This window comes from Haliaeetus albicilla, chromosome 12 (genome assembly GCF_947461875.1).
Source record: "Haliaeetus albicilla chromosome 12, bHalAlb1.1, whole genome shotgun sequence".
NCBI lineage: Eukaryota > Metazoa > Chordata > Aves > Accipitriformes > Accipitridae > Haliaeetus > Haliaeetus albicilla.
In genome coordinates, this window is record NC_091494.1 from 5,769,147 (window position 1) to 5,794,303 (window position 25,157).

General features: G+C 45.0%; 1 protein-coding gene and 1 long non-coding RNA gene across 5 annotated transcripts in view; one reads left to right on the plus strand and one right to left on the minus strand.

Moving 5' to 3' along the window:
- Nucleotides 1-1,086: 1,086 nt before the first annotated feature.
- ADPGK (ADP dependent glucokinase) lies at nucleotides 1,087-12,613 on the minus strand. 4 transcript variants are annotated; one of them, XR_011327017.1, is made up of 8 exons: nucleotides 12,263-12,569; nucleotides 9,076-9,301; nucleotides 7,777-7,839; nucleotides 7,393-7,513; nucleotides 5,293-5,489; nucleotides 4,347-4,445; nucleotides 2,645-3,355; nucleotides 1,087-2,322 (listed from the first exon to the last, which is right to left on the minus strand). XR_011327017.1 is itself a non-coding variant. In XM_069797772.1 (7 exons), exons 1-7 carry the CDS (start codon nucleotides 12,475-12,477, stop codon nucleotides 2,804-2,806), a joined length of 1,269 nt encoding a protein of 422 aa, XP_069653873.1. In that variant the 5' UTR covers nucleotides 12,478-12,613; the 3' UTR covers nucleotides 1,087-2,803. The 4 variants fall into 4 exon arrangements, 3 of the variants coding, with proteins under 3 accessions (XP_069653873.1, XP_069653872.1, XP_069653871.1); XM_069797772.1 differs by having other exon boundaries at nucleotides 1,087-3,355; nucleotides 12,467-12,613; XM_069797771.1 differs by having other exon boundaries at nucleotides 1,087-3,352.
- Nucleotides 12,614-12,766: 153 nt separating this feature from the next.
- LOC138688286 (uncharacterized) overlaps nucleotides 12,767-25,157 on the plus strand; it is a 48,700-nt gene continuing 36,309 nt past the window's right edge. The window contains exons 1-2 of the long non-coding RNA XR_011327321.1: nucleotides 12,767-13,290; nucleotides 14,490-14,611. This is a non-coding gene — a long non-coding RNA (uncharacterized lncRNA). The remainder of the gene's footprint in view (nucleotides 13,291-14,489; nucleotides 14,612-25,157) is intronic.

Sequence of the window (25,157 nt, forward strand, 5' to 3'; positions counted from 1 at the left end):
CCTTACTGTAATTAAGTTGGGAAGGCAGAGGGAAGTTAAGGGCATCATGTTCACAGCATGTGAAACATGAAGTGAAGACAGGCTGCTGGGTCCCGCCATTCAATTCAGTTTTATTATCATATAGATTGTTTCAAAATTTAATCAGGGATACCAACGGCATATCTGATTAACAGGTCACGCTTGTTAAGAATTATCCTTGGTAAGTGAATTTGGTGACCAGGCAAGCTCTATATGCCTGATGAAAGCAGATACATAGATAGAGCAGCAGTCTAGCTGTCACAAGCTACTGTCATTTGAGAAGTGACTCACAGTGCCAGGCATTCACAGCGCACCCACAACAGGCCAAAGAAGAAATACTACCTGGTGAGAAAACAGAAGCAGCAGGAAGGAGGACTTAGTCATTAGAGTTTAGCTTTTAGGCCCAGATGAATTCTAAGCAATAAACCCTTTTTCATACTTGTTTACAGCAGTTATTTATTCAAAGTAGTTTTAAAAAAAGAGAAATAATTTAGGCCTGTAACACTCTGGTTAAATACAAGCGTAACTTACCCTTGGACAAGTTCTGTTAGTGTAGTTACGTGATTTTAAGTGGCCATAAGGCAATGCCGGTCCAGTCAGCCTTGCATCCCTGCAAATGTTTTTGGAAGAGAGAAATGAAATACAGCAGCAGGACCATTGCTGGTGACAGCTTGTATGTATTTAGTTTTGTTTTGTTTCCAGCTCGAGAATCCACACAGCTTGGCTCAATGTCAGGAAAGTGGGACCTAGTGTTAAGCAAAGGATTAGTTCTCCAGCTGGCAGGATGTGTGGCCTTTGGTGGTCCTAGGGGTGGTGTGCCAGAAGGCTCTGATCAAAGATTGCAAAATAACCCTGCTAATGGCCTCAGACCTTTCAGATGGCTGAAAGGAGAATTTTTTTATTTATTTTTTCTGTAGGAAGACTAAACCAGAACTCCAAATCCCATGCTACAATTTATCAGTAATAATAATAAAAAAAATAATCTTCTTAAGACTGGAAGTATTTCTATCCAGATCCCGCACTGAGATAAAATGCTGAGACTCAACAGAAGATCAGGATGGGATAAGCTGCAGGAAAACATCACTCTGACTGTATTTCTCCTCTGGTACAACACAGAAGTCCTCGCTCAGAGGGAAAGCAGAAGTTAAATATACATTGACAGACAGCATTGTGTGCTAAGTCAGTACAAGTTACAACAGCTGTCAATTTTTATCCTTACAGAGCATTCACGATGGCATTTTCCAACAGGAGAACATCACTGACAGCAATATGACAGTGTTACTGAAAGAGATTACTCCAGCCTAAGTGACACAGACTCGACTCCCCTCCATTCAGATGCAAAGACTGACCTAAAGCGACCTGCTACAGATTCTGGTATAGCACAGGCTTGCATAGACATGCTGATTGCATTTAATCCAGTTATACTGAAAAAAGTGTGTATGATAGCTATGCAAATACACTTGAAGTTCCTGGAAGCAGACAGAGACAAAACCAGGCTGGAAAGAGATGAAATAAAATGTTGGTGCTATGCAATCCATAGTGTGCTACTATGAAGAGGAAAAAAATATAAGCAAAGTATTTAACAAGGACACATGGTTCTACTTTTTTAATTTCAAAGGCTGTCCAGAGCAAAGAAACTATGAAAGTTTCTAGTCAAAGAGAAAAAAACAAAACCAAACCCTGAAAAAACCCTCCTTGCTTTAGTCTTACCTGGAAAATGCTGTTGCAGCTTTTAAACCTCCGGAAGCACCTTCCCTAATTTATTAAGCCTTCTGAATGGAAGGCAGGGAAACTGGAGAAAATTGCACAACCATTCTCAAACAACAACAACAAAAAAATTGGTCTCAGGCACTCAATAGCTTTTCTGTAAAATACCAAATATAAGCACCCACTGTTAGCAAAGAACACCAGCTGTGAGTCCCCCTGGCTGGAACTCTTGGTATTTAGTTTACAGCAAACACAGGTAACGTTTTGTGGTTTACCTAGCAAGAAGATAAAGCTGTCTCCCCCACTATAAAACCTGATTATCTTAACTTCTAGTTGCCCAAAATCTTAAGTCCGGGCTACTAGGGCTCAGCTGAATACCGTTAGTCACAGAGGCAACAGATACCCAAAATAATCTACGCAGCCTTGAGTCAGGTTTTCTCTGTGCATTTAAGGAGTAGGTACAGTGCGCATCACATTTCGGGATTCTGGCTCCTTCCAATGCTGGGGACACCAAGGCTGAGAGGTCATTTCATCAGTAAAGGATTTCATCATCACACCAAGTAAGCAGAAGGTTTGCTCTTGCCACGTAGCAATGTGCTGTGAGAAGATAATGCAAGAGCCTTTTATTTTTTAATTTATATCAGAGGCAAGACAGGGCTGAGCACTGCTACGCCCTCCCTGGGTTCCACACTCGGGAAATTCTCCTGGCTGCTGTACTTCCCAGCACTAACAGGCAAGACCCATTCAGAGTTACAAACAGCAAGCCTATGCCAAACCAGGATTTTGATATTCGTTTCCCTCCCTGCATGCTTAAGACAAAGCAAAGCCAATTTTCACATTAAATACTAAAGCATCTGCTCCTAAACGTGAAGTGTTCGAGTCGCTGCCAAGTGACTGGAATGTATCTGACAGTTTATACCTGGAATTATTCTTTGGCTCTTTTTCAGTTATATCCAGAAAACACACCACACCCCAATTCTGTTCCTATTCCTTTTCACCACTGACTGAAATCCTAATGAGAACACCATGGTTCCTCAGACACCGTACAGTATTGGAGAAAAAGGAGGGTCTTGGTCTTCTATTGAGGATATACTTCTGAGTATAGCAGTCCTTCAGCTGAAATAGCATCCCCAAGTCCCACGGTCCGGACAGGATCTTTACACACCAAAACAGGAGTGAAATGGAATGAGATGCCTTCTCTGTGCCAATGCACCACTGGCTCATCTGGATTTAAAGAGATTTTGGAAGGTGCCTCTATCTGGGAGGTCACAAACTCCAAAGGAGCTTTAAGAAAGACTTTGCTGGTATCGATGGTTTCAGTCGCACAGGCCTGAGTCCCTGCTGCTCTAGCTCCGGCAGCCACAGCAGCAACCTGGTTGCCCCAGTACCCATCCACTGTCACAAGGATATGGTAGGCCAGGGTGTGGAAGTGGATCCGCGTGAGATCAGAGGCCCGCTTGGTGGTCTTTCCGTGCTCCTTCAGGATCCAGAAGAGGATGTCGCTGACTACACCCACGTCGGGAACTCCGCTCCAGGAAGCGAGGGAGGCGTGGGGACCGGAGGCAGACTGCGTGAGGAACAGCAGCTCCTGTTCGTTCAGCCCAATGGAGTTCACCAATGGAAAGACCTGCTAACAGAAACACAGAAACAACAGTTTTTCCTTCAGAGAAATAATCAGACTTTGGTCTTTCTCATTCAGGGTATTGTTTTTACAATACTGTGTTACTAGCTCTATCACCAGTGTGCTCAGCAGAAGGGAGCACCCAGCTTCCTGGAGAGATGCAGGCCAAAGTCACTGCACAAGCTTCCCCATTCTACAAGTTTGCAAGAATTACTTAGCCAAGAAAACATTTCATGCCAAGGGTGCATGCTTATTTTGTGCAATTAATTTTCTAGACACACACTTTGACAGGAAAGAGTAACAAAACATCAAATCCACATGAAACATTCATAACACTGAGATTAGAGCTGTGTCAAGAACCACCAGGATCTGCAGGAAAGAAATTCTGCAAAGAAACCGAGGGGTTTTTTTAAATTACAAACTTGGCTCAAATTCAAATCCTGTTTTTTCTAGAAATCTGCAAGCCCGCTAAATCTAAACCAGCCAAAGTTACTTGTATCTGTGGAGTTGTGAGTGTTCTCCTGGGTCACCTTCCCCGCCCCGCAACTGCAGAAAATCTTTATATTGGAGAACAGAGCCCAGCTGTGTTGCACGGTATTTTTATGGAAAACAGTTGCTGAATAAACTCGGATCTGCAAAAAGTCATTACTCCTTGCTGAAAGGGGCCTGATAATCAACCAAAAGCATTGTAAGATACCTCCTAAATGAAACTTCCCAGAGAGACCTTTCTAAAAGGAATACTGTCTCTGAGCTAAAGAAAACAAATCTGTCCTCTGCTAAGCCACAAGCCATTACAGTTCTCCTTCACTGCACAGAGGAGAGACTGGTAAGCTTAGTAGAGAAAAGAGAACCATTCAGAATGCAATAAACCCATGTTCTCAATTTATCTTTGAATGGATAACCCCAATTTTAAGTTTTCATTTCTATATTCATCTACCAGTCTGTGCATTGTGATACTGAAGAAACGGGAACTGATAAGAAGTCCTTTCATTTTCATTACCTGATGCATAATGTTGCTCATAAAATCTTGATCAGTCATACTGGCCAACTCCAGGTGTATGGGAATGTCAGTAGGGATATCAGAGATGGAAGCCACAGCCTACAGTGTACAGGAAAATAAAACAAACAAACCCTAAAACATGTATTCATTCAGAAACAGAAAGAACAAAGGGGGTTTGACTCACAGATACACATCCTTTTATCTTCTTGTGTATGGATTTAACCACAATTCCAAATCAGATGTCTGACAAGTGCCAGAATGTACTGCTAAGGGGAGGAAATAAAAACAACTTCTAGTTTTCAGAATCCTGGAGCAGGAAAACTGTATCTAACCCTGAACTGCACCCAACTCAGCACTCTTCTAATGGACTAATTCAGAATGTCACAAATCTGAAGCAGCTGTAAAACAGCTGATCCTAGAACAGAGAAAAAGAAAAAAAAAAGGCTAGTGCATAGCATCAGGAAGGGCACTCAGCTTTAAGACAGGCAATGATCTGTACGTTTTATGTACAAGAAAACTTGGTGTAGCTCCTTTGGGCTCAGATGATAAAGCTGCTTCTTGGATTATCTAACATAGATGCTGCTTAAAGAATGCAAGTCTTGATTATAGCCTTGACCATCTTAGTATCTGCGATAGAAAAAGTGTAATTTAGCCATTAGATAGGCTCCAGTAACTACATTGTAGTATTCCAGCCGGACAACCAGACCACACCTTTTTTTTCCCCTAGACAACCCACGGAATCTAAGAAACATTATTAGTGTTACAGGATTAGACTTCTGCCCTTCCTACAGTTCACCATCTTCTTTTAGCATGCCATACTGAAAAGATTTTGGGGAGATCTGAAGACACAGCCTACTTACAAATTCAAACCTGGGAAACCAAGACTTTGCCATGAAGCATTTGTTGGAATGGAAATGAATGAGACACTGGTATTCGAGTATCTTACCTCCATAAGTCGCCTCTGTCGCATCTCCTTGCTCTGGCCTTCCATCATGTGAAGTCCTGAAAGTACCACAAGATCTGGCTGAAATTCATCCAAGCTGGACACAAACACTTCCAGCATATTTAAGGCGCCATTGGATAGGTCATGGGAGAAGATGAAGCGGTTGGCATTAGGTGCTCTTACTTGTCCCCACTCTTCACCTAGGGTGAAACAAATAAGAAGCAAGTTAACTCAGGAGAGAAGCAAATCAAACCACGTATCTGGAGATCATTTTGGGATATCCTGCTGGAATCCAAAGGCACGATTTCACAAGGTGACTGTGTCCAATTAGCAGCTACTGCCAGCCATATGAGAAATCTTGCTCTTTTTCTCATTCATTCTCTTCATTCACTCCCTCTGCCTCATTTAGTTGCTTGTCTGATCAGAGGGAAAATTCAATACTTGTTTGGTTTTGCAAGCTTTGTGATGTTTAAATCAGTTTTATTAGCTTAGCATGCAATTTGGTGAGTGTCACAGCCAGCTCAAGCCCTCAAGCCAAACATTTGGAGTGTGCAGGATATGCAAAGAGAGGGGAGACCTTCCCCTTCTGGCAACCACCACCTGTTAGCTTGACTCAAGCTGTATCGTGAAAATACGCCCCAAAAACTCTCATGGCTCTTACTGTTCCTGACTGCACAGCTCCCAGAAATGATCTGCAGAACAGAGCTGCATCAGTGCTGTGTGTGTAAACTGTTTTATTCCTGGATAAGTTCACAGATTAAACAGGCTCCATCTCTGGGACACTGAGCCATGAGAAAACGGCAATGACAGCGAGACTAGAGAGGATACAAATTACATAAGCCACAGTCCAAGTGGCCAGCCCTCTGCCAGCTCTCCCCATCTGTACACGCATCTTTGTTCAGGCAGCAGGCAGTTCCTTGTGCCAGTTACGATAACTGGACAGAAAGAAACATAAGGGAATAAACAAACACAGGTCACAAAGGGCAGCTTGAACAGAAAGCTCTTGAGACACAAGCATTTCTGAGGCTATTATAGGCAGAATCTCCACCTTAGAACTAGCTTGCATACTTCATGCAGTTCTCCCAGACTACATACTGGTCACACTATGGAGAATATGACCAGCATTTGTGGAAAAGTCACTAAAACAGCATCAACAGCCATCAGTGCCACCTTCTCTTAAGAAGAGTCTCATGACAAAGTTCTGTCTAGGACAAAGATCCCCAGAGTTGCATCAGGAGGGCAGCCCTCACCTAGAACAAAGATGCTGAGAAAAGGAGACATCATATACTGATGTATCATCTAATCAGGATGCTTCCAGGAGCAAGAAGACTTAAGATTTACTTAAAGATTAGTGTATTTTCCATTGTCTACTGTGTTACAGTACTTGTCCATTATCATAACCTGAACAAGCCTGAAACACAGCCAGAAGTCCATCAGAGTGGATGCTTTGGCTGCTGCTCCACACTAGTTTTGCTGCTGAAAAAGTTTAATTAAGGTGGTTCTTGCCTTCCCTCCTTGCCAAATACTCCCTCTTCTGTCACACCAACTTCTTTCTGAAGCTGTATTTTGAGACAGGACCAGTGAAATGATTCAGGTTGAGAACAGCAAGAAAATACATGCAGATTTGTTGTGGCCATTACATCAGGGTTACCCTGAATTTCATCTGCATGTGGTTAAATGGTACCTTTCTGTTTTCAGAGAACAGTACTGGACTATTTTAGTGTTTATACAGCTTTAGAATGACACCCAACAGGTCTGCTTAGGCTATGCATCACAACAAAATGAAAAGTCCACTTGGTTTCTATAGGTTATAGCGTACAAGAATACAGAACCAAAGGGATGTCAAGACAGCAGCATAAGTCAGTATTTACAGTAACTGTATTACAAAGGGAAAAAGTTTAAATAGACTTTTAGATGTCCGTTCACCTACCACAGCTCCCTGAAGTGCATGGAATTACCAGATTAGCCCAGTGCAGCTGGCAATACTGGTAACTTACACAGTCCTTCTGGAATTAACCAATTCAAAACCCAACAACTTTACGGCCAGGAATATCTTAGTGATGTTCGGGGTTCCCATCTAACATTCAGCCTTTGGCAAGGTACCTGCTTGATACTCCAGGATAAGATGGAATTCATCTCTTTCTTGCATGGATTCAGGTGGCACAACCACATTGTCGTCAAGTAGTTCATGGAGTTTAGGACCAACTGGGCCACAAAGGAGGATCTAGAGAACAAGAAAAAACAATCAAGGTTTCCCTGCCATGTCGCTTGCCACCATTTCAGTGCATTTAAGCATCACCTAGACAACTGATTTAAAAAAATAATAATTCAATTTTAAAAAAATCAGCTATGCTTTTCAACTTGTAAGCCCAACCGTATGTTCCACCATAACCTAAGAAATAACTGCAAGATCCCCCAAATTTATAGGGAAGTAATGCAAGCCTTATTAAAGAGAAGCCAATAGCATGAAATTTTTGGAATGCGTACCTTCAGGTCTGGATTGGTTGCAAGCTTCTGACCAATGAGAGCAGCATTTCCTCCTACGTAAAGCTGTAAAACAAAGAGCGGCAGCTATGGGCATTCCCTTGCTTTGATAGCTTTATACGTGCTTAGTCCTTGGTATAGGCTAGAGATGTCAGCTTTTTAGAAAAGGGTCTAGCATTACAAAAGTTAATAAAGCTTATTGGGGCTGAAGGCAAAACAATTTTACAATTCTCTGTGAGAACTCAACACGTTGAGTGTTCTCTGACTTTTTAAAATCTAAATATATGCTTCAGGTAACAGCCCTGTAAAAATCAATTCATTTATAAAATAAACAGCCCTTACTTCTGTGCAACTTCTGCGAGTTTGTGTTTTTTTTAGCAAGGCTGACAAGCAATCATTTAAAAACTGCAACAATACTTCCTCCAGGTTGAAATCAAGGTTAAACCCTCTACCTGTGCCCACATGAAGTAAGTGGAACCGTGGAAGTTTCTTCAGATAAGAAAGGTCAAAGTTTCAAGTGAGAAAACTCTGATGTGAGCTTTGAAACCAAAGAATATACGTTGTCACGAGGATCACGGGCACTCAGAGGTGACAGAAAACAGGCTATAGAAGGATACAGCTAATAATCAGGGGATTCCAGAAAGCCAACCTAACAAACGTAGCGAGAAACAAGTTAACACAGGAGAATCTTGACCCATGAAAGGTATTTAGAGCTCTTCCCCATTTTCAAAAGCAGCTAGCAAACTGCGTAAAAGGTGGCATTAAGCAGTTTGTAGAAATTAGCTAACTGCCAAGCAAGGTATCAAGCTAGATTCAGAAGACCCTGTATAAATTAGAGTAACAAAACTTTGCTTTTGGGAAGGGAGGCTTCAGAAAAAAATATTTATTTCATCACTCCTAGAGAGAATTTAAATCCTGTGTTAAGTAGCTGAAGCTGATCCTCCGGAGTGTTTACAACTCCTAATGCCTGGATCTAGTTCCTCACTTCCTGTCTCATTACAAGATGTTAGAGCCTCTTTTACAGCATCAGCCCCATCTGGCTCCCATATAACAGTATTCTTACAGAGGCATCTTGGACTGACATTTCAGTTTGGGGTGAGTAAGCAGGGGATAGACCATTTAAAACCCTACTATGTGCAGCAGGTGCAGAGTTCTGTGGAAAGTCATTAACACACTCAAGCTATACAATCAGTTTCTTTCCTAAATCACTTGTGCTCTCGCTAGACAGAGAACGAAAGTCACCAACAATGCAGAAAATAAGAAATATGCTACTCAAAGTTTATCTTCAGGTGGAAGACATACCTGTGCACCAGGGTACTCGGAAGCTATCCGTGCAATGTGATGGAAAGACTCGGCATTGCTGAAGAAGCGCTCGGCAGCGGCCCCTTTTTCCATGAAGTGAGCGAAGGCTTCTTTCAGGTCCTGTCTGGAGTTCAAGACTGCATGATTTTTTCCATCCCCAGGTTCAAGACCAAGTGCCTCTAACAACTTCACACCGGACAGAACCACGTCTACGCAGGCATTGACACTGGAAGAGAGAAGGAAAACGCGTACTGGGAAAACCATGCGTACCTTAGGGCACTCGTGAGACAACACAGTAAGATCACTTCCCAGCCAGTGATGTTTGCTGTTCGCAGCCCTTGTGCTAAGGAGAAAACAACCAACCAAATAAAAAAAAAAAACACAAAGGCATATGAATTTCCTGAAATTCTCTACTAAAGCATTCTCCTTTTGACATGCTTTTATTGCTCTGCAGCACTGCAGAGGAGAGAGGGATTTCTAACATTCTGCTGAATTAAAACAAGAGTAAGCTGCGTGGTCCAAAGGTGGTTGCGTATGTTGCAGTACACGTTGTACTTCATTTGCTGCCTTAGGCTTGCTCAAAAAAAGAATGGGCACAGTAGGAATAGCATTTTTAATTTTTAATTCTTAAAATAAAGAAGCTTTTAAAACCCCAGGTATTTCAGGTTTAAAATGTACATGCAATTCAAAACTGTTAAAAACAAAACTGAAAGTATTTAAATCTTAATAGATCAGATAACAATAACCAAAACCACACACACACAAACACCCCACACGTAGGCTGGTTCTTTTTATAAGAAGTCAGGAGAGCAATTTGTCAGTTGAAATATTTGAAAACTGCAATTTCAAAAAGGCCATCCCAAATTTCCAGAAATAGCATGCTGCCTTCTCTCAAATAGTGGAAACGGGAGAAAAATCCTGCAATAGTTAAGAAGTGGTAAGAACCGTTTCCACAGATCTAGACTTTATGTGAAGTCTAACCTGCGGCTCAAACCTTCCAGTCCCTATTTCTTATCAATGACATCAATTGAAACGCAGTCTCATTCAAACTAGGGAGCAGGAAAGTTTCCGGGCTGGAACCGGGCCCCCAAGAAGAAAGTTTATGAACACTTGCCCTCGTTTCTACTCCTTGGTTTCAGAGAGATACTAATATATACCAAACATTTACTGAGATGACACCAGCAATTACTAAAGCATCTTCTGGAACTGCTGTCAAGTGCAATTTCTGTTCCTCTGCTGCATGCTTCCCTGACAGGGATCCAAACGATCTATAAAACTTCTGCAGGATCTCTAACTTACTCTGTGTCTATCCCCACAACACTCCAAATGCCAATGCCTGCTTACGTGTCAGCGTGAAACGCACAGCCATTTAGTATTCTCCTTGTCAGTGACCTTTCACACATGATTTGGGCCACAACACATGAAGGCTGCATCATACAAAATAAAGGACATTAAAAACCCTGAGGCTTTTCAGTACACGAGGTAACCAGCTCAGAAATCCTCTGTGTTGTGCATCATCTCCTACACCAAGGAGAGAAAAATCCCCTTGTGCAGCAGAGAAAAGAAAACCAAGGAAATAATAAGCTCAAGCAGCATTTTGGCCTCAAACTCACTGCGGCAAAAGGTCAGTGATTTTATATTAATGAATCATTAAGGATGGAAGGGGACATAAACCAAGTCACAGTTCTTTCAAGTGAGACACCTCTAATCATCTTCCAGCTGTCTGTCTGCTCCCTCCCTGCCATTCCTCTGCTAACACACTTCATGCTTTTAATAAACTCCCTTAACAGCAGGGATATGCTACTAATGAACTGCGTTTACTGTTGAACTTTGAGTTTGGTGTGTATATCTTTTTTTATATATATATATATATACACACTTTCATATATACATACACACACACTTTTATATATATATATATATAGCCTCGCTTTAAACCAAAGAAGAAAGCAAGGAACAAACCATGGTTCTTTTCCAGTGAAGGCGTGGCAAAGAGAAGACTAAATGAGGCACTGGAAAACCTATTTTGTCATCTATTCACTGGAGAAAGTCTGCATCAACCCTAATGCAAGAGCAAGACAGACTCACGAGTAACACTGCATCAGCTATGCAGCCGTTGAGGTGCAGTAACTTCTAACACTTGAAGGCCGAATCTTCTAGTCAGTCGTTATCCTGTCATGTCCTTATATTTAAAAGAAAGTGACTCAAGTGCTATATATAACAGCACGATTAATGGTCAGACTTAAAACCAGCATTTAAGATCAATGTGATATTCCTGAACTTTACCCTCAGCCTCTTTCCAGTTTAAGAAGAGAAAGGGTGTTGGATTTCCCTGTGCATGCGCAGGTGTCTTCAATGTCTATTGCTTTCTCTTCTCCCTTCTCTCCCTCATCTCTCCCCTTTGCATCTCTGCCTGGACTCGGTTAGTTCTCCCCTACTGTGAAGCCTTTGCTGACTTCTCCGCTTTATAAACTTGCCTCTCCTACCTATTTATTGCTGAACCATGCTCTCCAGTTGCCGCCTTCCTGAGGATGGGCCGGCAGCTCCAAGTCCCTCAGACTCCATCTATAAATTTGTCTTACAGGCAAGCAAGGTGGGGATAAGGTCTCCAGAGACGGGCTCGCCAACTGGGTCTGAACCATGCAGCACACCTAAGTCACCAATACCCGAGTCGTCGGGACCATTAACGGCCTCAGCCAAGGTCCACCTCTGACGAAGCAACACGGCGGGCGGGTGCCCACGCTCGCCATCGTCTCTCTGGGGAAATGCCCTCGCTCTGGGCCTGGAAAATTAGCAGAGAGGTTTAACGAACCGGCAAGAGCTCCAGCCGAGCACCCGGCCGCGTTGAGCGCGAGGTCTCGACGGCGCGGCACCACCTCGTGCTCCGCCATGGCCCGACGACGAGCCTCCCTCCTCCTGCCCGTCCGGAGGAGAGGAGCGGAGCCCTCTCCCCGCGTCTCTACCGGGCAGCACCGACCCCGACCCACCCCCCAGTAACTCGCGAAGCACCTTCGAACCCCGCAGTCATTCGGGGGGGGGGAGGGGGCGGAGACCTCCACCCAGCAGGTGAGGCCCAGATACACCCCCCCACACACACACATATACACATATATATAAGGATGGCTCTACGGCCCGGCCCAGGGGAATCGGCGCTCCCCCCCCTCCCCGCCGCTCCCCCGGCACCTACCCGACGGCGACGCGCGCCCATCCCCGGGCCGGGCGGACGATGGCCGCCTGCCAGGCCGCCACCATCCGGCCCTCGAGGGAGCGGGCGCGGCGCAGCCCCCCCAGCAGCGAAGCGGAGAGGTGCCGCAGCGCCGAGTGGGGCAGCTCGGGGCCCAGGAGGCAGAGGTAGCCCAGCGCCAAGGCCAGCAGGCCCACGCACACCGACCTCTGCCACATCGCGGCGGCCTCCTCCTCCTCCTCCTCCGCCGCCGCCTCCCCCGCCACGTCCGAGGAGGGACGCTAGCGGCGGGGGCCCTCCTTACGCCGCCTCCGTAGCGCCCCGCCCCCGCCGGGCGGCAGCTGTCGTAAAGCCGCTTCGGGAATCGAGGCGGGGCTCTACGCGAACGGCGGGGCTTCTCCCTCCGCGCAACCTACGTACCTCCCAGAGGTACGGCTGCGCCGTTTGCGTAACCGAGCTACGGGAATACGGCGGGACAGGTGGAGGCCGCGCGAGCGCGGCGGCGACTTCGTGAGGGGAGATGGCCTGGGGGAGCGGCTCCCTCACGGGCAATCGCCGTGCCTCGGGGCTTCCCGGGGACGGGGCGGCCCGGGAGGGGCTGGCCCCGGGCCCTCGGGCAGCGGGGAGCCAGTGCTGGGGCGAGGAGCCTGCAGCGAGCGCCGCCCTGGGGCTGCTGTAGGCCACTGAGCTGAAGCCCCTCTGTGGGCATTGTGCCCCCACGCTCCTCTGTATGTGGCGCTGCTTCACCCTCCCCTCCCTTGGGTTCTTCCTCAGCGTGCCCCTTTTCCCCCTGTTGCCCAGCACCTTCGCGGGTCTGCGTGTTACACTTCCACTCCGTCTGTCCCAAGCAGGACAGTGCCCGTCGCTGCTGTCCCCCAGCTCCTCTGCCCTGTCTCACACCAACGCCTCTGTCTAAACGGCTCGTGTCCTGCGAACCAGTCACTGACCCGAAGCTCATCGCCGGCCCTGGTATATGTTCTTTCTTCCTCTGCATAGCTTTGGGTCTCGGCCTCTTTCACGCCTTCTCCAGGGTGAGTTAACTTCAAGCAGATCTCTGCCCACGCTCCTCCTGAGGCAGCCTGCGCTGCGGGCAGTGGGAGAGAGCGTCCTTTGTTTCATCCCATCGCAGAGGTGGTGAGGTTTCCCTTTTTAATGAAAGGGAGTTTTTCTGGGCTTCTTTAGAAATCATAGAAACGTTAGCTCTAAGGCTTATGACAAAATTTGCAAGAGTTTGACAACTGCATGCCACGGTGCGTTGGCTGAGGCAGCTGATAATTTTCTTATTCAGTTCTGTGTTGTGAGTGATTGTCATCTCCTTTGACTCTGACAAAACAAACAGTAAAGGAGATGGGATAGCGGAAGGCTTTTTGTTGATTTTTTTTTCTTTTTAGGATGCAAGGATTGCTATTCAGTCAACAGCTCATCTACAGCAGCTGTTATGAATTCATGACTGGCGCTCAGGGGTCATTTGGCTGCCCATCAGGATCTTTAAGAACAGAATCCTGAAGACAAACTAGAAGCCTAGCCACCTTCCCTATTATTCAAGAAATCCTTCAAACAGTTCTTTTTCCTTAACTGACTACCTGCTTGACTGCCCTGTAAAAGGGTGATTATCTCCTCTCAGACCTACCTTCAGTCCACCAGAGTTGGTCTCTTAATGCGTAATCTCCTTTTTCCTTTACTCAGGTGGTCTTTGGGTTTTGTCAGTAGGCTTTTTCATTTGAACAAATTTACTCTTTTTCCCTTCAGCACTTTTCCCGCTAACGTTTGATCTATATGTGATTATGAAATCTCACTTGCTTCCATACTCTTAAACTCCTGGGGATATAGGCCTGCAAGGCTCTTGCAGTTACAAACAGCCCTCCAGTTCAAGCAGGCAATGCTATGCTGTGTGAGAACAGAGCAAATACCTGCCAGAACCCCTCGCTGCTCACTACAATCAGGTCTTCACCTGTGGGAGTGTGTGTATTTATAGCCTTGTCACGGAACATCATAATTAGACGTGCCCATAAGGCAGCCACAACCCATAGCATTGTCACAGCTCGGGGACCCCATTATTAGTACTGTGTCATCAGAGAATTAGGCTGCAAGCAGGTAACCTATCTAATACAGCAATACTTTGGGGAATTAAGCCACGGTTCCATTTTGAGGTGATCAGTTTTTCATCTGATCCTAATGCAGTGTTCTGCATTGTTGCCCTGAAGACTAAAGTTGTCTTTTTTACACCCAGAACAGGTACAGTTTCCACATCAACAAAATCGAAGCTGCTCAGGAGGAACCACAGCTCCATAAACTGTTGGTGTTCAATCTCCATGAACAGTTTTGTCAGTGGACTTGAATGAGACTGCAAAGGTAATTGAAAGATTTGTTTTATGATCTTCATTCCTGCCAACAAAAATAAAAGCTTTAGAAAAAGAAAACAGGTTCCCTCCGAGAACCTGTTCAGTTAAAGAGCTAAACACCGATTTCTTGGTCGACATTTGTTTTAAGCCAATGCAGATCTAGATTTGCCCCAGGCAGCCAAATTAGAGGTGGAACTGTCAGCTGAGAACTGAAATTCAGCTCCTTATTTCCTTCTCTTGAGCCAAACAACACCCCACAAATTTTTGTTAGAGGTAATGGAGAGGGACACAGGGCTGCTGGATTCATAGGAGTTGACTCGGGCTGAGTAAAAGGTATTAATTAAATACTTGTTTAATTATGGAAATAGCAAGCTGATTACTTCTGGTTCAGTGCTGTGTGTCATTTCAAAGATATGACACACTTATTTAAAGAGTTTTCGTTGGAATACTTTTATTAAAAGCATAGGAAGAGAGAGGGAAGAGTTAGTGGATTTTAGAATGGAAAGAGTTAAATCAAAACTTAATGTCAACAGTTTTCCTTCGTTTCTTCTCCCTGGTTAGATGAAGTCCTTTCTATAAGAAATCCTTTTCTTGACACGGTTTCATGGTATGAGCTGCTTGTGACTGGAGGGGGGCGGTAGTGGGACAGCGGTTTTAATCAGCCGTCAGTTATTGGAAACGGAGCTTGTTCCCTTTAGCAAAAAAAAAAAAAAAAAAAAAAGAAAAAAGGGGAAAAAAAGACTTTGTCTGCAGGAGGCAGACAAAAGATGCATTTTCTTGCTTGTTTGAAAATTAGCTATGGAGAGTTGCACACATGGCACATGCTCTCAGCAGCCACTCGGAGCTGACAAACCTTTATGCGTGAGTTTTTTAATGACCTTACTGAGTTTGCTTTTCTGACCACAGGCTCAGTTTTGAGAAATGGGGGGGTTTGTCAGATGCTTGTTAGGTAGGAGGCGAGAGGAAAGGGGATGAAGATGGGCAAGGGGAGGAAAAGGCAGGGAGGGGTGAAAGCCAAAGCTTCCAGTTCCCAAAGGAGCTAGGAAGACCTGTTTTTCTTAGTTTGAACTCACAAGCTTGAAGCAATTGTCTTTACTCGTTGTTAAGTTGAATTTACATATTCAAATGAACTCATTCCCTTTGACCTACTTTGGCCAGCTTAAACTGTAGGCTTGTGCACAATGTGGAAAGGGGAGGGGTTTTTACCAAACTATGAACTCCTTTATTGTTGCTGGGATCGGTCATGCGTATCTGTAATGCCTGGGATCGAATCTTTAGCTGTAGCTAATAAACATTAGGCAGTACTCGGTGCAGGATTTGCATTGCAGATGCTTGCAGTCCTCTTACCTCCTGTCCTATCCAATGCTCCCATTGTATTACTGCTTCTCTCTGCATTCCCCAGTCTTCATGAAGTCAATTATCCAGGTTTTGTGTGTCCAGCTCACTCATCTACCTGTCATGATGCCTTCTCTGCTATCAGACTTCTCCGTGAAATCCCACATCCTCCTGTCTTTGATTACAGGCCTCGCTTAATCTGAATTGGAAACTCTTTACAGTGGGAACCGTGTATCAGTCCATACACATGAAATGAGTGCGTACGTTTCTGCTGCTTGACCTGTGACATTTAATGAGAGCCAACAGCAGAATACGTGGGTGTGAGTGGTCGCTACTGGCATGTCTTCCCTGGGAGAGGAGTAGGAAAAAGTGAAAGGTAGGCTTTTTGGATGAGTCCTAATAAAGGCCTGGAAAATTCAGGAGATAAAAGTTTGTGCTGAGCCATGCAGATGAGCAGAGGAACTCTAATTAAAATACAGACTCTGTGTTGTTCTCAGAAACTGGGCAACATTCCCCATCTGAGCTCTGCCAACATATCTCAGTCCTGGACTTCAGCACCCACTGCTGCTCTGCTCTGTAAGACACCCACTCAGCTTGGCCAGCACATCTCAAAATCTTGATCTGTAACACCTCGTGCTGTTCCAATTCTGGGCCCTTTTTGAGCAGAAAATGCCATCTCTCTACTAAATTGTGCCAAATTGCTTAGTTTTGGCCACAGAACTCATTTTCACTTGTCACCTAACGGGATACCTAGACCCTTTCATCTAGCACTGTCAGCAACAGAGGAAAAAGAACATGTGAATACCCAGCCCCCTGCTAAGTCCCCTAATTATATAGTGATGTGTTAATAACAAACACACTTTCATGTCTTGGCAGTTGCAAAACACTCCTCGGTAGTGCCGTGCTTCAGAAGTAGAATCGCACAGGAAAGATGCAAGTCCCAGTTTACATTACTTAATTAGTATCAGCATAGTCTGTACCCAGAATTAGAGTTTGGAAGAAATGCCTAGTATGAAGCTGTCAGATGCCAGTTGTTTGGATGTTCTGCAGAATCTGAACCACCACATTAGAGAGATTTGCTGTTGCAGAAGTGAGTGTTTCTGCATAGAGAATCTCTTTTCCCTCCCACCCTGCCTCATGATTATAAATCTGCCTTTCTTGGAGGCCTTGCCATCTTCCCTTTTTTTGAGAACTCAGCAGTAGGGGGTAGAATGGCTTCCATCTTGGCTGAGACACCAGGGCTGGAGCTGGGAACATCCAGATCCAAAATTATGCGTTTCTTTCAATTTGAGCCAAATTGCTGGATTTTGCAGTGCTGATTGCTCACACCCTGTGGTGATCAGCCTGGCTTCCAGCAGAATACACAGGAACTGGAACAAACGTGAACCGTCACATGTGCTGGTGAACACCCTGAGCCATTAGAGTTTGTGACAGTGACTGCCTGAGCTCAGGAACAATCGCCTTGTTTCTGGAGCAAATGATTCAGATCAACAGAGAAGGAAGAACTAAAAACTTTGTAGGAAGAAGACAGGTTAGGAAATTATCATCAAGAAGTGAGAAAACTTTGGTATGAAGATGTCTTGACTGCATTTCCGTTCTTGCCCCTGTGAGACTCCCAAGTACAGCTGCACCAACTGCAACACTGTCAGGTGCTGAGAGCTGCAGAACAACAGGCCAGCTAAACCCCTATTTATCTGTCAGGTTTGGCCCTGTAAACACTCACCTGTATTACAGGTGGCGTTGTATACTGTCCAGAAGAAAGGATGGGTATATATCTTATATGAGCAGTGCATATGGACAGAGCAATGCTTTAAGCACTTTCCTGTATTCTCAACTTCCTTGGCAAGGTAGAAGATGAATGACAGATGCCCAATCTTATCTTTGGAAAGGAACTCTGAAAACAAACCTCTAAAAATATTCTTTAGTCCCCTAAATCCATCCAATTTACATACTCATTGGTGAGTGTTATGTCGACTGGATTCTTTATTATATAGGTTATAATTTCCATTCACATCATTTCAGCATTAACAGCAGTGCTGGTGTCATTGGTAGTGAATGTGCCTTGAAATGTTTGGTGTCTGTTGAATGTGACCTCACTACTGTGATACCAAGAGCACTGCTAAAACATCATCACTACCTCACCATATACCTCAAACTAACAAATTGGTGTAGTACAACCCCATCAGCAAAATTCTATGTCAGAAGTGTGACACTTATTTCTGTTACTGTTCAAGAAAACTCCTAAAAGCCAGATCTCTGAGAAGCCTTGGATTTGCAGCCCTTTAGGCTGCAATTGAAGCCCTCGCTGTGGCAGAAGACTACGGAAGAAAGATTTAGGAAGGCCTGGAGAGACTAGAATAGAGAAGCCAAAGTATTTGCTGTCTGTCTGCTTGCAGTGCTGTACTCAGGGGCCTGTTGAGGGTACTTTGCCAGTGGGCAGGATTGCCTTAGGTCACATTTCTGTGAGCCCGAGGGAGGGAAAAGGCATAATCTCTGGCTGAAAGCCACACAGTTTTACCAGCAAAAATACACTCTTGCTATCATTGTTGTATGAAAATAGCTTTTTTTTTTTTTTTTAAAGTTTCTTATTCAGTGTGTATTGCATGCATGTCTGGAATAGACACAGTCTGGATCTTGGGCACAGGATATGTCTTCATGGGGAGTGGTTCTCTCCCGCTGGCTCGGCTGCCATTTTGCAATTCCAATCACACACACAACTGTGGAAGAATTGTGGTGGGTGGGGACAACGTGAGGTGATGGTTACATCAGCTACACGCTGCTCATCCTCATAGATCCTGCCTTACAGTGTGTCACTGGGTGGGCCCTTACCACACAGGTCTGCTTAATCAGAACAGCCCCAGGGGCACCCTTGCTCCAGCCTCCTGAGCCCGGTCTCTTTGTTAGCACCTTCCAGTATGGTGAGCACAGACTGTGCTACAACTCAACAGAACAGGAGCTCAAGGCTGTGGCAATCAGGTGTACGGTTCTGCTTTCTCATGGATGGCTGATCTGCTGACTGATAGGATGTACCTTATGCAATATTGTAAGCTAGGCATATTTTAACATGCTAACTGAAGCCCCGAATCATATTTTGCAATAAATTTGTGTATTGGTCTACTGAGAGGCAGTTGTTTCAGAATTTCAACAGTGAGACTGCCAAAACTATTTGTGTATTTCATAGTTTGTATTGTAAACTACTTGCACACATCCCCATGTCATATATTAACTGACACAACTCATATAAATAGCAGTGCCTAGCAAAGCTGTCTTCCGTAGATCCATCTACAGAGGTTTTAGCCACAGAACTTGCTTTGACAAAGTTGTCCCTGGTATTCTCCTCCTGTGTGAATGACAGGAGGCATAAGACATGGAGTGTTTGGTATAAAACGAAGCCAGTGGTAGTAATTGTGGCTGCACATGGAACCAGATTTGTCTTAATTGACAGAAAAGGTCTCTAACCTCTTCCACAAAGAGGCAATGAGCAGAGAAGTAGAAACTTCTTTAGAAGAAACGTGGCCAAGAAAAGCGATACACCACCAGAATACCCAGAAAATGTTTTATGAAAGAAAGAGGAGGTGGAGAAGCAAGGGGATGGTGAAACTGACTGTATGGGGTAGGGCTTAAACAAGATTTCAAAGAAAATATCTTATGCTCTGGAGATAGAACTATAAAACACTGGAAATCACAGAAATCTGGAACACAATCTGTCCTCTTATAAATATTATTTGAGGTCTGGTTTTACTTATGTAAGCGTATAGATATTGCTGAGGCTCTGTGAGTGTGAAATTCCTTTTCCTTTGTAGTTTTGTGGCACCCGTGAGTCTTGTGAGGATGTATTGCCTCTAGGCTAGGCAATGTGTATGACAAGGAGAGGTAGCTAACCAAAAGAGATTGAACTGAAAACCAGGTAGATTCCCAGGGGAAATTGCTTTGTGGTTGTATGGGTGACCAACCGGATCAGGCTCCAGAGATGTCGTTTTGAAAGTCTGCATATGATTTATGCTGTCTTCATTCTATGAGCTCAGAGATTATGCTTCATTAATGCTGCAGGATTGAATGCTTTCCTGCAGTATCTTCGGGCTAATTGGGGTGATTGGGTTGTTGTTCTCACTGAACACATCTCTCTTGTAGAAATGGCTGTTCTGCCTATAGCACTGATGGCCCACAACGCAGTGCTCTGGAAGACGAGGTCTAGTAGGCAAATGGGCTAAAGAGAAGAGAGAAGGCACTAAAAGCATCTCTGTGGCAGACATATTGAGAAAGACTCTTCCTCCTTCATCTTTACAAAAGTATAGAAGAAAGCAACCTGATCCTTTTCTCCCTCTGTTGCTTTCTGGATTTCAAAAATGACTGCTGTGAAATTTCCCTTCTCAGTAGTGGCAAAACAGATTATCGCATCACTTTATTCCTTCCCGTTTTGCCTCTAGCTGAAACATCATGCATGCAGAAGATGACCTCAACAGCGAGTGACTACTCCATCTGCTCTCTAGAGGAGGTCATTCATCTCTGAAGGAAACACTTAGACTTTTCAGTGACTTGCTCCTGAGAAAGTCAGCTGCTAAACCTTCTTTGACAGAACACTTGCTTTAGCCAAACACAGGCTTACAAGGACAGTTTTGTTTGCCCATCAACCTCAAAAACTATATAGTGTAAAAAATGTCCAGGGAAGAGCAACAAGGATGATTGGCGATCTGGACCAGCTTCTGTACAAGGAGAGGTTGAATAAACAGGAACCCTTCAGCCTTGAGCTGAGATACTCTAGAGCAATGCCATAGAGGGCTAACAAGTCCTCCATGTCTAGAGGGTGAATGATGGCTTGCTCTCTCTTTCCCAGGCATCACGCTCTTCACTGCTGTCAGAGATGAGATAATGGGCTCTGTGGGTCTGTAGTCTGACATGCCATAACTGTCTTATGTTCTGCTCTGGAGAGGAGAGGTGTTACTGAGCATGGTTTTTACTTCAAGTGAAGTCCTGAGATGCCAAATAGGGAGGTGTGTGAGGAAACCCTTCCCAAACAGAGCTCCCTTACGGGAAAGGAACTGATAACTCTTTGGAGACTGCTACCCATTTAGCACTTAGCTGGCAGCTGAAGGTGAGAAAGACAGGTCTGAGCAGCTGCACAGGATGCTAAACTGGGAAAGGGCACAGCTATGCACTAAGCACCTGATGACCAGACTTAGAGATTATCAAAGTAGATGAGCCTGACTAAGGCTGTGCTACCAGATGAGGAGCAGGAGCCCGGGGACAGCTGGGTTTTCAGTGGCGGTGCATGTTACTGTCTCCGTCGAGTTCAGCTGGAGACACAGGTGCTGAGATGCTTCTCACTGTTAGACTCTTGAGCTTTCAGCTGGGCACCCATCCAGCCATCCGTCACTCCTTGGATCTTGTCCATGGGAAACCGAATATGATCTGAGAGTTGCCACCGCAGCAGAGATATCAAACAGACACCTGGCATTTAATACAAACTGAGGTAAATTCAGTCTGAAAATAGAACTGGGTTGTGCCTTGACTGCCGGGCACGTGAGCCTGTGGCAGCGCTTCTGGCTGCTCCCTGAAGGCCGGGGTCATGGCCGTGTAGATCAGCTCCAAACAAAAGGCAGAACCAGATGTTTGGGTGTAACTGTAGAAAAATAGATGTGGGGCAGCACAGAGGCTCAGGTAAATTGAAAGCCAAGGCAGGGGCTTTTCTTTTTTCCACTATGATTTGATCACATGAGTAACAACTGAGTGAGCTCTTCTGTTCTTTGTGGTACAACTGACAGATAACGTAGGAGGAGGCGAGACTGGCTTTGTTTTCAACTGTGAAATCTATGAAGGGATATGTTCTTTGTGAATTAATTTGGAGAAAATGGAGTTTAACTATTTGACAAAAGATTAATTTCCACCCACTTCCCAGCTGGCACTCTAGTGCAGCTTAACCATGGACTGTCGGATTCCCATCAGCCTTCAGTGTTTCAATGGAAATAGCAACTTTTGGCTGGCGGGGCAGCGAGTAACAGTTGTGAGCCCTGTGCTGCTGACGGGTAACAGGTAAGAGAGTACCAGGGAGAGGGAGGACTAGGTTCTGCCCTGCTTCAGACAGTGCTGGTTGGTGCTGCATGTCCTGTTCGGCAGACGATATGAATGGGAGCTAAATGTGAATACCTCTAAGCAGGGATTTAGGTTCATTTCCCAGGCCAGCAGAAGCCTTCAGGAATTTTCCCCTCAACCTTTTTGTGCAATGAGGGAAGTGATGCTATCCTTCACCCTAAGGGAAAGATTTCCCATTCAGATTATTCAGTGCATCAGCGGTGCAGCAATCCACGTTAATAGGACACACAGGAGTCGGTGTAGTACCCAGTGACGTTCTGCAGGCAGGTGCAGAGACGTCTTCAAGACAGAAGCTGCAGCAGATCATAATCACAAACTCATTAGTCTGCTAACAAGAGCTGGGGGAATAAACCTAAAATGAAATTCTAGTTTGCTGTAATAGCATGCAGCAGACAGACACCTGCTGGCTTCCTGAGGTTTGGACATGGTACCGGAAAGGTGTGTGTTGCCTACCACTGATAATAAGCCGGTTCAGAGACCATTAGGATGTGTAAACTTCAGATTCCTTCCGAACCTTTCAAATATTTGCAAACCTTTAGTTAGCCCTACCAAAGAGACAACTGTTATGGAGGCATTTACATCAACGTGATGCACCTGGCCCACAGCAGGTCCTATCCCTCAATGCACAGTACAGTGATACAAACTGAGAGGTGATGGTATCATCTGTTGCCAGTAAATGGAGTAGCAGGAGAGCAATGGCTTTGCCATTCATGTCACCACTATCAACAGAGCAAAAGATACTTCTAAATAGCACAGGAATGTTTAGCAATTGTGATCTCATGTGAAAAGTTCAAACTGTATTTCAAGGACAGAAGGTCTTCTAAGAAGGAGATCAAATCCCCAAGGAGCAGTTGTAAAATGCCACTGTTACTGCCTCAAAATGCTTTTGGCTTATTTTGCTGAAACAGCATGCTGCAGCTTATATCTATATGACAAGAAAAGGACACAAATGTACACAGTTGGGACCCTGAGCAGTCTTGCAGATCATAAATACAGCAAGGCAACAGTAAAATGAGATCTTCATTCCAAGTAAAAGAAAACGCAGAAAAAGACAGCATCAACCAAACTGTGTGTCCACTTTGGGTGCAGTTAGGAGGAATCTGAGAATAAACTGTGCAAGACAGATTTACAGTTGCAAATGTTTGCTACTCTGTCAAGATGGAGGGGCACCAGAGAAGTCCCACTTACTGCCTACAGATACTTAAACAAATAAGATGGTGCAGCCCCCTGGAAAGACTGACTTGGGAGTTGCGTGGCAAAAGATTCTAATGAGGTGTTTTTGAGAAGGGGAAAGAGTTGGAAGGACAAAGCAAGGAAAAGAACTTGTGTACCTCAGACAAGACTGACCTAAGCCCAGTGAATCTATGTCTGTTCATCTCTTCAGCAACCTAAAGCAGAAAATACTTTTTTAAGATTCCTTTTGTCAGTTTGGTGTGTTTTGTTTTTCATCTGCAATGTCACCCTGGAGGCATAAAGTGTAAACCTGAGTACCTGAAAAGCTGGGGCTCTGCAAGTGTCCTCTGGGATTCGCTTCCTTAATGGAATGACAGCTGGTCTGTGCTCAGGAGGAGAGCTGTGGGCAGCAGTGAGAGAGACAGTTTTGAGCCTATCCAGATCAAAGTGACCGAGTAGGTGGTGGCGATGGTTCAGCTAGGAGAGCTCTGTCAGGAAAGCATCACCGTCACCCTCCTGAAGTTAATGCCATGGTAGTGCCAGTCCAGCAGCTGGGAAGACCACTGCTCTCTTAAACACAGCTGCAGGAGACAAAGTGAATATAGGGGAGTCTTTGGGATTGTCACAGGTGGATGTGGCAGCCTGGCACAATGTTTGATGTCAGGGTGCGTGTATACATTCAGTGATAGAGTCAAGGGCATGTGGACCTTGCCCGTGTCTCCTTTGGTGGACTTGACCTGTTGCCCAGCCTAAAACAAAAGGGGAATTTACTCACTTTTTGGTATCTGCATGCCCTGAAGCTGATGCTCTCAATGTTACCACAGCCAACAGTGGTGGAAGAACCAAGACAAAGGGGAAGAGTGCTAAGAAAAAACAAAACTTCCTATCACCGGCACACAAAAGACCACTACCACCAGGAGATCCTGTCAGTGTTAGACTGTTTTTTGTGGATAAATCATGCACTTGGAAGCCAGCAGAATCTGTTGAGCAGATAAATTCTTGCTCATACAGCCTAGCAGTAGAGTCATATATTTCACTGAAACCACAAATACATACACTTACTGCAAGTGTAAGACGAATGAGACTTGGAGGACGGTGAAATATGCTGTCTCCTGTGGCTTGCTCAGCAGCACGCAGGAGGAACGTAGGCCTGCCAGCGTGCCGTAGAGCATGGAAAAGACTCTCAGTCCTGTTACAACCCCACGTAAGCCAACCTCCTGTCATCACAAGGCTGGCTTGCGCTCACCCACATCTAGCCTCCCACACAGCACGCACAAGGGTTTTCACAATGGCAGGGAAAGAAAGAACAATCTTTCCAAGCCTGGAGAAACTCCCTTCGGTGCCAAACCAGCTGAGTTCAGGTGGTGTGCAAAAACAAGGCTGGTGTTGCAGGGAATGGCTTGGCTGTGCTGGGAGTGCAACAGGACAGATCTCTAAGAGCGTATAACATGATGTAAGAGATGTGATGTTTATTTTTGCTGTCTGAGATGAATGTGGCAGGAAGCAGTATTACAAAAAAGCATTTTCCAGCCGCAGGTGCTGGCTCATGAGGCAGGGTAGAGCCTGAGGGCACAACTGGCCAGCTGCTGCGAGTGCCTACACTGGGGAGAGTAGGGCTGGGACATGGCACAGTACTGCTGCTTCTTGCTCACAGGGAGCCCTGGGCTTCTCATTTTCTTTTGGGCCAAATGAAATGTTCTGGTCAACTGAAATCCCCTTTTATTTAATTTGTAATTTCTTTTGCTGACTTTATTCCAGCAACCATACTACGGTGTTGAATGTCCTGTGAGTGTAGCCGGGTCTGGCTCTGATGCTGGTGCCTCCTGCAGTCCCTTGCACTGAGGAAGGGCAGAAGTGTTTCCACTTTTCAAGTGTTTTCATGGCAGCCAGGAAAGCTCTGCTTCCTGGGAGTGGTGTTCCCCATGGAGGAAGGCTAACTTCTCCAACACATCGCTCTC